Source organism: Planococcus citri, chromosome 3 (assembly GCF_950023065.1).
Source record: "Planococcus citri chromosome 3, ihPlaCitr1.1, whole genome shotgun sequence".
In the NCBI taxonomy this organism is placed as follows: Eukaryota; Metazoa; Arthropoda; class Insecta; order Hemiptera; family Pseudococcidae; genus Planococcus; species Planococcus citri.
Genome location: NC_088679.1, coordinates 15801207 through 15817610, shown reverse-complemented (window position 1 = coordinate 15817610; position 16404 = coordinate 15801207). Strand labels below are relative to the sequence as shown.

Here is a 16404-nt window from a genome sequence, read left to right as displayed (position 1 = left end):
AGCTTCTTTTTCAGTTTGAAAATAGGGTCTTCTATACAGGAGATAATGGACGATTCACATAGCATATTCTCATTTTATTACCTTTCTTTTGAAGTAAAACAGCACCAAAACCAACACTAGCATCAGCCATGACCATGGTCGGAAGATCTGGATTAAATAAGCTCAAGTAAGGATCTGAAGAAAGGAGTGATTGAACATGAATAAAATACTGCTCGGTTTCTAAATTCACATCTTTCATGCTGGAAACTCGCACTACATATTTTACTCGTACCTCGAATAATACTTGAAATTTACAAAAAATGTTGGCAAAAAATCGCGCACAAGACTTCTTACTAGCGTAAACGTCTTTCTAGACACTTAGTCCAGTCATTTTAGCAAAATTTTTAGTCGAACCTCGAAAAAATTAGGGGCAAGCTGAATTTCACATTATTTGTTCAGATTGGTCTCTAAAACAACCCATCAAAAGTTGCACCCCCCCCCCAACTTGCCGGCTACCACCGCAAGAGGTCATTAACCTTTGCCGATACAGGTTTTTCGGCTGTATCGCCAAAATGAAGGGTCCGAAAGGAAAAATGTTCGAATAAAAATTGTTCTACGTTAAATTTCCTATCAGCATGACTAATCCAGCTTTTCCCAAAATGGCGATTTCACCCTTACTGAGGAGGGGGTGAAGTTGTCAATTTTATGAAAATTGTTTTAAAAAATGAAAATCGGCAATTTAAAACGTGAACTCGATTCACGGTAGACTCAAAAATATTTTGACCAAATTTGCACACTGCAACTTGTCTGCTACCCCCGCAAAAAGTCATTAACCTTTGTCAATCTACGTTTTTCGGCTATATAGTCGAAATGAAGGGTCGGAGGGAAAAAAGTGATTGAACTAAAATTATTCTACGTCAAATTTCCTATAAGGATGGTCAGTTCAGTTGAAATATATTTTTCGATTTTTGGTGAATTTTTTAAAGTCAAATTTTGGACCAAAAATGAGAAAAAAAACCAAAATTTTACCTAATTGAGCTATAAAGCTGAAATTTGGGACATACCTTATTTTCGACCTGCCAAATCGATTGGAAACAATTTCAAACCGTTTTGAGCAGTTCTGGAGCCTCTAGAACATTTTTGAAACTTGAACACCACTGATATATTCACGTTGAGATTTTGCATGATGTAAGACTGTTCCAAGAAGTTTGCTGCCAACCTAATTCTTGATCTGGAGCACTCTGTTGATAGTTTTTTTCCCAATTTCTAATTTTCATCTATCCTTGATTTTTGATGACGAAAAAGGCTAAACTTGGGAAAATATTTTCCTGAAACGGCGTTGATATTTTCTGGTCATTCTCCACAATATTCATATTTAATGAATAATGAATTTCAACGAAATAAATTCAAAAATACAGATGATTTATTAAAACATAGGTATTTTAAGCCCTAAGGATATTCAGTACAGTATATGATTCAGTTATTTATGTTAACAAACCAGCACAAATGAAAAAAAATTACAATAAAAATAACTGTGATGGTAGAAAACCTATCTCATCAGATAGAGAAAAAAACAACTTAATCAAAACATTATAATATGTATGTAGGTACCTGCATAGAATGAAACAAACAGAAATTTGTATTAAAATGTAATTTGAAAGTACCTATCAAAGTATCGATACTCAATGAATAAATAAAACCAAACATGGATTTAATTAATGATCGAGGAATGAAAGTTGAAATTGTATTATGAAAAATGTGTTCAACATTTTAAGGCTATTATTACTCGAATAATCGAGAATGTTGACAAGGAAAAAACACGAAAAACAAATGAGGAAAATTTCAAATGCGCATTGAGATCATAATTCACAGGTAAGGAAAGTTGAATGGTGTTCAGTTCTCGCAAAATTTCACAAAACCATACTAAAAAAATATCACATTTCTACCATGGTTATGAAAATCACAAAAAATATGCAGGGAAGAATGATTTTACAGGAAATGAAGAAATAAAGACAAGAAAGTTTTCTTTTCATATTAAATGGCCAATCGAATTAAAAATTCGTAAATAAATTCTCACTAATAATTTCGATTAACAAAACAATAACAACAACGAAGACAAGATTAATAATCAACAGCACCTGACTGGAACACAGCAGCCCCATGATGTGGCTTAGTAATGAATATCAAGTCGTCTATGTTCACCGAAGCTGGTACTTTACCGGTGTAGAAGGCCGCTTTGACCGATTTCACAAATTCTTCGGCAGTGGCTAATGGCACAAGGGCTACCACACATCCACCCCAACTTGAAAATCAAATTCGCATAAGGTTATTAATGAATCAGAAAAGACGAACACTTTTTATTCACGAAAAATTAAAATTACAAATACATTAAATTTTATAAAATGAGACGCGTTTCGGTCGTCGTAGCGACCATTATCAATCACGAATGAGATGAAAACTGCGAGATACATTGTAGAAGATGCGTTGGGAAATTATCTAAGGGAGGGAGGGGGGGGCGATAACAAGAACATGACGAAAATGCGACGTAAATTATGATCGAGGCAGGCTGGGTAGGGGTTGACTTAAAATAGAAAGCAGAGAATCGATAATGCTGTTCGGTGAAATATCATTGACCATGTTGAATTGTGTAGAATTTTCATGGCGTTTTATTTCCAAGAGTTCAAGGGTGTTGAGTCGATGTCCTTTTTCGGCTGTATGCAGTATCGCTACGCCTGAGTCAGGTATAAAGTCATGTCCTGAGTTTATTAAATGGTCCGCAAAATTACTTCTCCCAAGATGTCTGTTTTTCCAAGCTGAGATGTGTTCTTTTATCCTTATTGTAAAACTTCTCCCAGTTTGGCCTATGTAAGTTGCAGAGCAGTTATTGCAAGACAATCGATAAACGCCACTTTTTTCCATTTTCGGAATTTTGTCTCTGGCATTGCAAAGCAATGACCCTAGCGAATTCGTTGATGAGTAGGCAATTTGAGTATCACGTGTGTCGCTACTTTTGAACACCTGGACCAACTTTGAGGTTGAAGATACGTTTTGTAGGCACGCCACTATACAACCTAGCCAAGTTTTTCGTTCGATATATGAATGAAAATATTACCTTTTATTCTAAACATCAAATTAAGAACACAAGCGAACTGATTCAGGAATTATCCAACACTGTATTTCCGGACAACGTTATTCTAGTCAGCTTCGACGTCACAGCTCTGTATACCAGCATCCCATTAAAAGAATGCGCTGAAATAGTTGAGCAACACATCTTATCATCGGATATTTTGGCATTACAAAAAGCTGAGCTTATTTGCATCATGTACCTACTGTTCTACTCAAACTATTGTCAATTTCGTGAAGAATTTTTCAAATTTGATAATGGCTTTCAAATGGGCAGTCCTATTGCCCCAAAAATGGCCGAAATGTTCATGGCACATGTAGAAGGTCTAATTTTTGCGACTTGTCCATTGGCTAAAAATGTAACTCGTTGGTTTCGATATGTGGATGACGTTTTCTGTGCATGGAATGGTGACGAACAATTATTGAATGAATTTCTGACACAAATCAACAGCATTTTTCCATCAATCAAATTCACAATGGAAATAGGTGGAAAAACTCTGAACTTTTTAGACCTATCGATTTCCTTACATGAAAATCAATGCAGATTTGACGTTTATCGAAAACCTACCTATACAGACATCTTAATCCACAGTACTTCAGCCCATCACCACTCCCATCAAACCTCTGGTATCCAGTATATGATACACCGTCTGTTAAATACCCCCTTCTCCTCAACCAAGGCCTACAAAAAAGAGCTCAACACCATCATCCACATCGCTCAAAATAATGGATACCCTAAAAAGCTTGTATTTAAATTACTTAATCGTATACGGTTCAAAAAATTACTCAACAACAACACTACGTTGATCAACACAGTACACCAGGATAAGAAAAAGTTCAAAAAATTCAATTTCCACGTATCTTCAACCTCAAAGTTGGTCCAGGTGTTCAAAAGTAGCGACACACGTGATACTCAAATTGCCTACTCATCAACGAATTCGCTAGGGTCATTGCTTTGCAATGCCAGAGACAAAATTCCGAAAATGGAAAAAAGTGGCGTTTATCGATTGTCTTGCAATAACTGCTCTGCAACTTACATAGGCCAAACTGGGAGAAGTTTTACAATAAGGATAAAAGAACACATCTCAGCTTGGAAAAACAGACATCTTGGGAGAAGTAATTTTGCGGACCATTTAATAAACTCAGGACATGACTTTATACCTGACTCAGGCGTAGCGATACTGCATACAGCCGAAAAAGGACATCGACTCAACACCCTTGAACTCTTGGAAATAAAACGCCATGAAAATTCTACACAATTCAACATGGTCAATGATATTTCACCGAACAGCATTATCGATTCTCTGCTTTCTATTTTAAGTCAACCCCTACCCAGCCTGCCTCGATCATAATTTACGTCGCATTTTCGTCATGTTCTTGTTATCGCCCCCCCCCCTCCCTCCCTTAGATAATTTCCCAACGCATCTTCTACAATGTATCTCGCAGTTTTCATCTCATTCGTGATTGATAATGGTCGCTACGACGACCGAAACGCGTCTCATTTTATAAAATTTAATGTATTTGTAATTTTAATTTTTCGTGAATAAAAAGTGTTCGTGTTGTAAAAGGTGAAATTATTTGATTATAAAATGTGCGAAAAAGGAGAAAAACACTACATTCAAATAATCAGAAAAGAAATAACTCATCGGTAAACTGTACAAAACACAAAACCTACCCAGCTCCGGTCAGACGAACTCCCGAAGCGCCATTCAGTGAACAAATCGTCACCAATTTCTCTAGTTCGACGTGACTACATTCGTACAAATTTTTCAAAGAGAAATGGCTTTCGTTCATTAATCGACCAAGCTTGTCGATTGATTTCGCACCGTCGCAAATACTACAAAACATGTCCACTCTTAAAGCCTCTGTAATAAATACGTAATTAGAATAGGTGAAAATTCTCTCGTAAAAATCCACAGCCACAGTTTTCTACCTGCGAACACATGCGTTACTCTGGGTTTCAATTTGAATGTATTCAAATGTCGAGTATTCGCGGTTAAAAACTTATTCTCCAGTTCTTCTTCGCTAATATCCAGTATCTGACACACCTATAAAAAATTCCAATTCACATATTCAACTTGAAAATTTAGACTGACGATTTAAAAATAGTGAAAAAAAGTCGTTCGTAATTCACCTCTAATTTCGTGTACAGTCCATCGTGAAACACCTCTTGAACAACTTTTAGCATTTTACCGAGGTCGAATTTCAATTCCTTTTGTAAATCCATTAATCTAGGAAACTTCTTCCAATTTTTTAAATAATGTTTCCCAATAATCTGAAAACAATTTCGAAATGTAGATCATTCTCACGAGAATGAAAATCCATACGTCGCACACTGGACTGGCCTAATAAAATATGCTGTACGTAATTTTTCACGACAAATTCGATTTTGATATCAGTTTTACCCCTAACCCCACAGAGAGGGGGGTGGTACGCGTTCAAAATTTTTGAAATTTTCAAAAAAATGATTATACATATCGATATGTAGGTTTTCGAAGGCGTAGAATTCGAATTTTACACAATTTTTACGTTCTGAGGTTTAGGGTTCAAGGGGGGGGGGGGGGTTGGGAGAGTTGAAATTTGAAATTTGGAAATTTTCAAAAAAAACTATTATGCATATCGATATGTAGGTTTTCGAAAGCGTAGAATTTGAACTTCACACAATTTTTACGTTTTGAGGTTCAGGGTTCAAGGGGAGGGGGGTTGAGGGGGTTGAAATTTGGAAATTTTCAAAAAAACTATTATGCATATCGATATGTAGGTTTTCGAAGGCGTAGAATTTGAATTTCACACAATTTTTACGTTTTGAGGTTCAGGGTTCAAGGGGAGGGGGGTTGAGGGGGTTGAAATTTGGAAATTTTCAAAAAAACTATTATGCATATCGATATGTAGGTTTTCGAAGGCGTAGAATTTGAATTTCACACAATTTTTACGTTTTGAGGTTCAGGGTTCAAGGGGAGGGGGGTTGAGGGGGTTGAAATTTGGAAATTTTCAAAAAAACTATTATGCATATCGATATGTAGGTTTTCGAATGCGTAGAATTCGAATTTCACACAATTTTTACGTTTTGAGGTTTAGGGTTTGAAGGGTTGGGGATGGGGGAGTTGAAATATTGAAATTTTCAAAAAATGATCATATATATATCGATATGTACGTTTTCAAAAGCGTAGAATTCGAATTTTACACATCGCCCCTCGGGAGTAAAAAGGTCACATCTCAAAAAACATTGATTTTGATGTTTTTGCATTTTTGGGATTTGTATGACCCCCCTCAATCAAAAATTACACTTCGAGTTGGGTACATTATCTAGATCTTGTAAAAAATGCAAATGGCCTAACTCAAAATCTCAACAACATTGCAAGTTGTTTGGAGTTATAAGGGTACATCTCAAAAAACTCCACCTTTTTTAAGCAAATTTCGTACATACAAAGTGTTAACAAATAGTTTTGATTGTTTTGAATGTTTGTCAGTTAGAAATAGTCACAAGGAGTGCATTTTTTATTGGTTTGTACCAAATGGAAATTTTTTTTTAAATTGATCACTTTTCAGAAAAATGAATTTGCACATATCATGAAATTTTAGTTTTTTGAGAAAAACTCAAAAACTGAGCAATCTAGAAAAAAACTAACGACATTATGTCGATTGGAAATTTAATTCTCTACAACTTTGTTGTCATGAAATTTTTTTGGACGCTTCCTTTCCCCTCCACATCAACTTTAATGAAAGGTTATAACTCAAAATGTTTTCCAAACATTGAAATATTTCCTCTTTAAGATTTCATTTTTCAAAGTGTTCTTATGCTAAATGAAAGTAGGATACCAGATCTTTAAAATGAGGTGCTATTCATTCCTCACAATTAATTATAAGTTGATATAATGAATCAAGTTTTTAAAAAAAAGAAAACCACTCTGCTGTAAAATTTCACTTTTTTGTGATGTGACCTTATTACTCCCGAGGTGCGACATGACAATTTCTACATTCCGAGGTTCAGGGTTCAAGGGGTGATGGATGGGAGGGGGAGGGTTGAAATTTGGAAATTTCCAAAAAATGAGATGGATTTCAACCTTCCTCCCCTGGCCCATCTTTGGGAAATTTCACAAAAATGATGTAAGAAATGGATTCAGGGATGTGAAAAACATATATTTTGATTTTTGATATCGAAACGACATTTTTGCGAATTTTGGATTTTGACACCCCCTCCCCTCCCCGGGTCCACCTTTGGGAAATTTCACAAAAATGATGTGAGAAATGGAGTCAGGGAGGTGAAAAACATACATTTTGATACCAAACACGACTTATTCACAAATTTTGGATTTTGACCCACTCCCCTGGTCCACGTTTGGGAAATTTCACAAAAATGATTCGAGAAATAGATTCAGGGAGGTGAAAAACATATATTTTGATACCAAACACAACTTTTTTTTGCGAATTTTGGATTTTGACCCCCCCCCCCCTCCCCTGGTCCAGTGTGCGTCGCGTCGATGAACTTACCAAAGATGCCAATCTGCATTCGACCACTCTGGAATTGAAATCGTTCGAAGCTGCCTTATTTTTTTGTACCATACTTTGAGCAATTACAAATGTACATGCGGGGGGTATTTGTACCTCGGTAAGTCTCAGCGGATCGAAAGATATAAGACTCGCTGTTCCTCTTTTCGCGTTAAATATTATAGCTTGGTCCATGCCACCGCCTTCGGTTCCAATGTAACGCTCAGCTTTCGCACATTTCTCTGCTAAATTTTTCTTCGTTGGAGATAACTATAGAAAACATAAAACGACAATATTGTAAAATAAATAGGTATAAAATCTTTACCCAGAGTTGTGATTAATTTCAACTTCACGGCACTATATTAATTAATAGAACTTTGATTTTATGTTGGCAATGAAAATATTTCATTACGGAGGTTTTTTTTTTCGATCATGAAACCAATGTCGAGGAAAACTAAACATGAGTCAACTTGACAATGAATTTTATTTCCTTGCATTTCAACACAGTTTTCAGTTAATAATTAGGAGAATTTCTCCACAATCGACTTGAAAAATAGGGTTCAAATTTTTTGAACGTGAATTCTGTTGAAAAACGTGCAGGTAGTTACTCATGAGTTTAACGTAAAAAACGGCTGATCTATTATTGAATAATGGCCGACAAAAAATCTTTTCGAATACTTCGGGATTCTCCTGATTGTCTTTGACTTTGGTCAAATTAAGTACTACAAAATACTTCAAAAATTGAAAAACCATGAAAATTTATGCAGATGGGTAATTCTCAAAAAAGGTAAAAATCGTGTACATGGCACATTTCTCAAAGGTTTTGGCATGACATTTTTCATTTTTTTTTTTTTTTTTTTTGGTCCATTCAAGGATCATCCCCCACACATTTCACATATGGTATTGAGATTTTTAGCCTCTCCTTTCATTGGTGTACATTCGATTTTATACCCCAAATGTCCTTCGACTTGGCTGTCTCACGCCATGTTTTTGAAAATGAATGTTATAAAGTGTCATGAACTTCATTTTTTTGGGGAAAAATTGACACATCCTCATTATCATAGAACAGGAAGGTCCATTATTGTGCAAATAGCAATTGGAATAAGTCCACAGGAAGCTCACATTTCACATTTGAAAACTGTCACACACTTTTTGCGCAAATTTTAGAGCAATTTTCAATTATTTTTGGTAGCTTCCCAATCCAACATTTTTTTCTGGCGAGTGGCTGCACTGGTTCACTGTTCTCATAGAAATGTTACCCCGCACTGTTTTTAAAAAAAAACTACATTACAGCTCGTTCTGATCGTACTTGTCTCTGAAAATATGATATTTCGCAAAATCGGTGTCCTTCGGCTTGCCTTCTTATTTACCCTGATGAACCCGCCAAAAACGATAATTGAGAAAGGGAAGTTATTCTACATGATAAGTACACATTTATTACGTGTTTAAAATCGAATAATGTCCAGTAGGTAAGGCTAGAAACGAAAAAACGTTTAGATTGTCCTTCGGCTTATCCAGCGCCCATTTGTCCTTCGACTTGGCCAAATTTCAGACAGCTGTACTTTTATCGAGCTAGTCGACATATTACACGATAATACAAGCAAAATGTGACATTTTCTCCTTCCCCACACCTCACCTCTACCCCTACCAAAAAAATAAGTCCAGATTCGAACTTTGCGGCCCGAAAAACATAAATCGACATATTACACGATAATATAAGCAAAATTTGACGTTTTCCCCCTCCCCACGCCTCACCCCCCACCTTTACATAAAAAATAACTGCAGATTCGAATTCTACGACCTCGAAAACATATCAATTGACATATTACACATTAGGGTGGAGCGGAAAAAATTTATAGTCTTCGATTTCGCTGAAATTAAAGTACATATGTTGGAGATTTTGAGTTGAAATGACCCCCAAAAAATTTTTAGCCCCCCACGTGCCCCTGCGGTGGAACTGTGGCCCCCCAAAGTAGGGTCATTTTGGAAAAATACGCTGTTTTTCGAATTTAAAAGTAGCAATAATCATTTTTTTCGAAAACGGGTAGCACTCAAAAGTTGCGATTTGAGATGACGAATCGAATGACGTAATTGGTTTTTCGATTTGACCCCCGCTAACCCTCCCCAGTTTCGTTTGAAAAGTCGCGAATCGGCGTTTTTTTGCTATTTTAATCAAAAATACAGTCGATTTAGGATCCGAATGCGATTTTATGATTGATTATTACTTTTCACATTGAAACAAGTGAATCTAGCTCGTATTCTAATCTCTACCCCTCCCCCTTTCTTGAGCCCCCCCCCCACATTAAAAACTCCCCTGCCACCTTGAATATCGTTCCAACAAGAAAAATCACGTGATAAAAGTTGTTTCTTGAACATTTTTCTACATTTTGGTTCTAACAAAAACTTTATTTGGCGCCACCGTTGGGCCCAAAATTCCCAAAAACCATTTCCAAAAAAATTCAAAATCGCATTTTTAACGTTTTTACATATTAAAAATTTGTAATCGAGAAATGTGGACGTGCTCAGAACTAAGTATTTGGTACTTATTCATTTCTCTTTTTCCCATGCCTCGTTTATGCAGCCCTCTTCACGCATATCACATCAACATTATCAACTGTTCATTTCAAAATTACTTCTAAATCCTCATTATCTTCTGAAAATCAGCAAATTATAAATGGGAAATATTTTTTTATGGTGAAGCACCTTCAATACACGACTAAAATAATGAAGAATAAAAAAACAGAATTCGGAGCTAAACATCATGGATCTGAATTAATGCATACGAGAAGTTTGAAATTGAATTACAATTATAATACAAAACTGAGTAAAGGAAGTGTGAGGATTCAAATTCCTAAAACGGTAAATGTCTGTAATAGGCCACTATTATTTGTATCTTGAACGTAATTTACAACGTACTTCCATTTTTTTGCGATCAATCAGTAAGGTACCATAAGTACGTAATTAAAAATTATCTTTATGAAAACTGAAAAAAAAATAAATAATAACATCTTCATTCATTCATTCAAAATTTTAAACTTAACCGAGTATGTAAAATCTAACAGGGGTAGTCTGTAATGGAAACTTTTGAAATTGAAAATTTTCACTCTTCATTGATTAAGTACAAATTTTTCGTAAAAACGTTAAAAATGCGATTTTGAATTTTTTTGGAAATGGTTTTTGGGAATTTTGGGCCCAACGGTGGCGCCAAATAAAGTTTTTGTTAGAACCAAAATGTAGAAAAATGTTCAAGAAACAACTTTTATCACGTGATTTTTCTTGTTGGAACGATATTCAAGGTGGCAGGGGAGTTTTTAATGTGGGGGGGGGGCTCAAGAAAGGGGGAGGGGTAGAGATTAGAATACGAGCTAGATTCACTTGTTTCAATGTGAAAAGTAATAATCAATCATAAAATCGCATTCGGATCCTAAATCGACTGTATTTTTGATTAAAATAGCAAAAAAACGCCGATTCGCGACTTTTCAAACGAAACTGGGGAGGGTTAGCGGGGGTCAAATCGAAAAACCAATTACGTCATTCGATTTGTCATCTCAAATCGCAACTTTTGAGTGCTACCCGTTTTCGAAAAAAATGATTATTGCTACTTTTAAATTCGAAAAACAGCGTATTTTTCCAAAATGACCCTACTTTAGGGGGCCACAGTTCCACCGCAGGGGCACGTGGGGGGCTAAAAATTTTTTGGGGGTCATTTCAATTCAAAATCTCCAACATACTTTAATTTCAGCGAAATCGAAGACTATAAATTTTTTCCGCTCCACCCTATTACACATCGATGAGGGTCGAATCCTAATTATCGCTGTTTTAGGGGGGCTGGGGTCCACAGTGGGGGGGGATTGAATTGAGGCCAACACTAGAACAGGGATCTGGGACACCTATACAAATGATTCCCACTTGAAATTTTCCAAAAAAATGATTTTTATTTTTCAAAATTATGCACATCAAAATTGACCTTTTTTTTTGAGAATTACCCAGATAGATGAAACATACATTCAGAGTAACGCTCAACGAAAGAGCAGCACAACAAACTAATGCGCTGGAACTCGAAAGGCCACTGGCTACAGGAATATTTCCATACAAATGAATTATTAATCCTTTGGTCGGAGCTACATTTGCGGATTCTACGACACCTTTTAAACCACATAAAACGTAATCGTGCCATCTGGGACCGAAACCGGTGGTAGTACTATCTTTATTGACGCTAAAAAGTACAAAGATGAATTAAAAAGTCGATATTGGAAATCATTCGCAAAAAAATCAACACGTACTCTAGATAACCAATTTTACTGGAGTAATCGGGGTATTTTGCACTCTCGTGATTGGACAGTATTAAACTTGAATCGGATCTCGATTTGACGGCAGCAACGATACATTGTTTAATTGCCATAGGGCATACCGAGTATCCGCAGTAGTCTATGTGTTCGCCGATTAGATTTACACGACCAGGAACTCGTACATAAAAATCAGGTTCCAAGTTGTACTTTTTTCTAAAAGACTTGTCCACTGTGATTAGCATATCTTTTACTTCATTATCTACTGATGTTAGCATTTCAATTTTATCGCCCATTATTTTGAATGTAACTGTAAACAGAACGAAGTTATGAATTTAAAATTAGAATAATGATGATTCGATATATCAAAATATTTTGGCAGTGATGGCAAAACTTTTTCATTTCAGTTCAAGTTTTCAGTTTTTAGTTTCAGTTTTATTTTTTTCAGTTCAAGTTTTTAGTTTCAGTTTTCAGTTTTGATTTTTTCAGTTCAAGTTTTTATAGTTTCATTTTTCATCATTTATTAAGGTTCAAAACGAATGAATTTTTTCATACATTAATCTAACTTGCTACTTGGCAACAGAAACTTCAAATTTCAAATTCAAACATTTCAAACTCAAAAATTAAGTAGTCTATGAATAAATATGCAGGGCTGTGCAGATAAAATCCTGGCCTGGGGGCTGAAAAAAAGACAAGTTAATAGTATGCTACTTGGGAGGAGGATTGCATCGTCTTTTTGCCGACAAAAAATTGTTATTTTGCCACAATAATCAAAATTTTTTAATTAACGTGCTGAGCAGTGAGCACTGTAGTATCAAAAAACTTTGAAGATCCAGTAGTTCAGTTCATCAGTTCTGTTCAGAAAAAGTGAAAAATTTGCATTTTTTGTATACTTACAAGTAGCATCTTGAATGGCCCCAGCAAAGCGAGGCCAAAAGTTTTCAGTTTTGGCAAATTTGTGATTTAAAAAGTACAACAACATCAATTTTAATGAAAAAATTAGGTTTCTCTGATCTCAACATTTTTCAAATTCAATAGGTTTTTTGAAATTGTAACCCTGAGAAGAGAATCAAATTGACAATGACAATTGACATTTGAATTTGACCCAGGCTGATAACGCGAGGGCAAAAGATTGGATAATTTGTTGTTCAAAAATTAGAACAATATCAATTTTTTTGAGAGAATTCGCCATTTGGTTTTTCTGAATTCAACTTTTTCTAAAGGAGGCGTATTGATAAGGCCATTTTTTAGCCCCAGACATACAGTTATCGATTGAACCACTCTTAAAATGTTGTAATGAATGCCCCAAATACGAATCCGTGGTTAGTTAACCCAAAATGACTATTTTTTGGGCTCCAGGGGTCCCCAAAGTTGCAAATGAAAAAATAATTTTTGGAACCACTGAGTATTATTTTCAAGAACTTTTTCAACGTAAAATATCTGTTTGAACCCGTTGAATATTATACGAGGCAATTTTTCCATAATTTCGACCCTCGGAGGCAGAAATTGGGGGGTTTTAATTTTTGAAAAATTTTGAAACCACCATTTTGAACCTACCCCTTTGAGCCCCCCTAAAAAGCTTTCTACAGTTTATTAGTATCTGAAAGACCCCCATCCCACCCGAATTTTGAGCTCAATAAAATTTTGCGCCGGTACTCAAAAATCCAAATTTCCAATTTTTTGTAATTTGGATTTTTTGAGAACCCCTGGATAGCTGGAAACCTGCGATTTGCGCCAAACGTAACGTTTTGAGTCATGTATTCAATAACCTAATTGAAAAATTCAAGTAAGCTCCCTGTATATTCGTAATTTTGAACCCTTTTTTTAGAGCCCTCCACTTTGGCCACCCCTGAAAAAGGCGATTACGCATATTTTTTCAAATAAATTGAAGAATTTACATTTGGAACACATTAGCGAGAGTTCGATAATTTTTCACTCGATTTTACCAGTAACTTTCAAAATTGAGCTTTTTTGGGCCAAAATTCTGAGATTTTGCTTCGTTGAAATCATGAAAACGTAATTTTAACGTTTTTTCGAAGAGCAATTTGAGAATAGATTGATGATTTTGTCGACAAAATTCAGTGAATGGCAAAACTTTTACATTTCAGTTCAAGTTTTTAGTTTTTAGTTTCAGTTTTATTTTTTTCAGTTCAAGTTTTCAATTTTCAGTTTAAGTTTTTCTCATTTCAGTTCTAGTTTCAGTTTCTCCATTTCAGTTCAAGTTTTCAACCAGTTTCAGTTTCAGTTTCAGTTTTCCATCACTGTATTTTGGTAATACTGCTGAAATTTATCCAAATATTCGATGCCACATACAAGATTTGTAAAAAAAATTACTCGTAATTAAACGCACAAAAATAAAAAACTATTTTAGAATCATTGTTCTGACACGTTAATTTTTTATTAAAATAGGTAGGTACAGTCTTTAAAAATTAAAGCAGAACGAATTAGGTATGAACTCAAAAAATAATGCATTCCCTGGAAGTTAAGCACTTGAAAATTATTTTTCCCCAGTCAAGTTGAAGAAACCGAAGAACTACAGAACATACACAGAACTGAGACCGATAGTAAATAAACCATCAAACCGAACCCAACCAAACTTAACAACAATAATAATCAAGGCCACAGCTTACCTATTACATAGATAAAGCTAAATTTGAACGGTAAAAGGTAGAGCTTTCGGGAAAAAAATCAATGTAAAGAGTAAAGTGATATAGATTCTATATCACTTTACTAAAGATGATAAAACTACGAACATTTTGCAGTATTGAAATATCAATGTGTTCGTTGAACATTTTGAGTAATTTTAGTAAACAGCGAGCACAAAACGATTCTCCATTCAGTACTGTGTATTATTCGACTTGGTTTACACACCAGTTCGTTATATCACGTGGCTTGGATGACGTAGTTTGAAATGCCCTATACTTATTATCGTCTTGTCTTATTGTTATTCGGCTGTAGAAAGTGGAGTATTGAACTTCTGTGATCCGAAACAAACACACAAAACAAAGCACACAAGTAAACCCATAAATAAATTTTTCCTCCATAATCAAGTCAATTAAGCAGTTGAGATGGTCATTAAATAGAACGTTGAGAGGGATAGAATAATTTAATCATGCACATGCAGCATGCTATACCTACTGCTACTTTATATTCTGTATAAGTATACTGATACTGAACTGAACAATGTTGGCTCATCAAATAGATTTTTTGGAATTCAATAATCACAAAATAGTAGATCATCAATTACAATTACTTATCAAGCATCAATAGTTGGAAATTCTGACTAAATGTATCTCATCACTTATCAGTGTCTCATTTCGGTGCTTTTGCAAAGGTGAAAATTTCAGATTATCAGTTCAATTCAGTTTCTAAAGACAAATTATTGCCGGGCAATAGGTAATGAATTATTAAAGAAGTACATAATTCAAAATGTAAAACATTTGGGGACGATAGAAAATAATAACGAGTTGAGTTATGAAAACTTACCTAAAAGCTCTTATCAAATTTTTCGCCTTTCGAACAAAATACCTAGTAGGAAGTATGATGATTGATACGCTGAATTTATTTCTCCAATATGTACACGATCATTTTAAATGTGTAAACACAATCATACATTTCGAACAAAATGAAAATCCTGCGTTGTTATTCCAAATATTCCAATTATAAATTAATTATCAATGATTTACTCGACCTCAATGACCGGCATTATTTGTTGTTGTTTATTTGGGATATGAATGGCAGCACACTAGCGCGCCACACCTGTTGGAACAGTTGGAACATCGGCGAACGAACTCCGAATCTCGTAAGTGATTCAGTCCGTAGTTCAGTTCTTTTGGTTATTATCGCGTTCGCGTAATCGCGTATCACCTAATCAGCTGATTGAATTCAGAATGATGCCTTGCTACAAAGTACATTCTCGTTCTCGATGTTTGTAAACTTTCAGCTTTTATAAAATTCATTACAATGAAAATTAATACACTACTAACTGTTGATTTTCTTCATCATGTTTCTGTCCAAACATATGAGCATTTTCTGGTTCTGAATACCTATCTACTCGTTGTTGTTGTTGTTTTTTAAAAAAATTTTTACTAACACGATCGTTCATGATTATTAATTTCATTTTGCTGAAATGCATGACAAAAAGAGTTGAAGACTGAAAGAATAAAAGTTCATGTTTCTCATTTTCATTTTCGAAGAAAATTTTATTTGAAAAAGGAAAGGCCTTTTTATAATGACCATAGAAAGCTACGGAAAAAAACGTAGATTCGATTTTTTTTTGCAATTGAAAATAAAAATTAACGCCCTTTCTACTTTTTCTGTTTTTGATCATTAGAGTCGAAAAAACTCTATTGTAACCACTTTTTCATGGTCGTCGTCGTCGTCATCGTCGTCATCGTGTAGATTTTTAAAATGCTAAGCAATATGCAAAAATAATTAGCTACGTTTATTTATTTCTAAATTCCGATTTCAATTCAAAACTTTATTGTAGATAGTTAATATTGTCGTCGGGCATCTTTCCAAGTATCTA

At 34.9% G+C, this 16404-nt stretch overlaps 2 protein-coding genes across 2 annotated transcripts in view; one reads left to right on the top strand and one right to left on the bottom strand.

Moving 5' to 3' along the window:
* Nucleotides 1-16404, top strand: part of LOC135841264 (nephrin-like) — a 1354679-nt gene that overhangs the window by 279775 nt on the left and 1058500 nt on the right. The gene's annotated exons all lie outside the window — the stretch shown is intronic.
* On the bottom strand, nt 1391-15583 carry LOC135839759 (N-acetylgalactosamine kinase-like). Its single transcript, XM_065355950.1, has 8 exons — nt 15363-15583; nt 11874-12186; nt 11596-11806; nt 7594-7860; nt 5237-5377; nt 5036-5150; nt 4778-4967; nt 1391-2281 (listed from the first exon to the last, which is right to left on the bottom strand). Exons 2-8 carry the CDS (start codon nt 12170-12172, stop codon nt 2101-2103), a joined length of 1404 nt encoding a protein of 467 aa, XP_065212022.1. The 5' UTR covers nt 12173-12186; nt 15363-15583; the 3' UTR covers nt 1391-2100.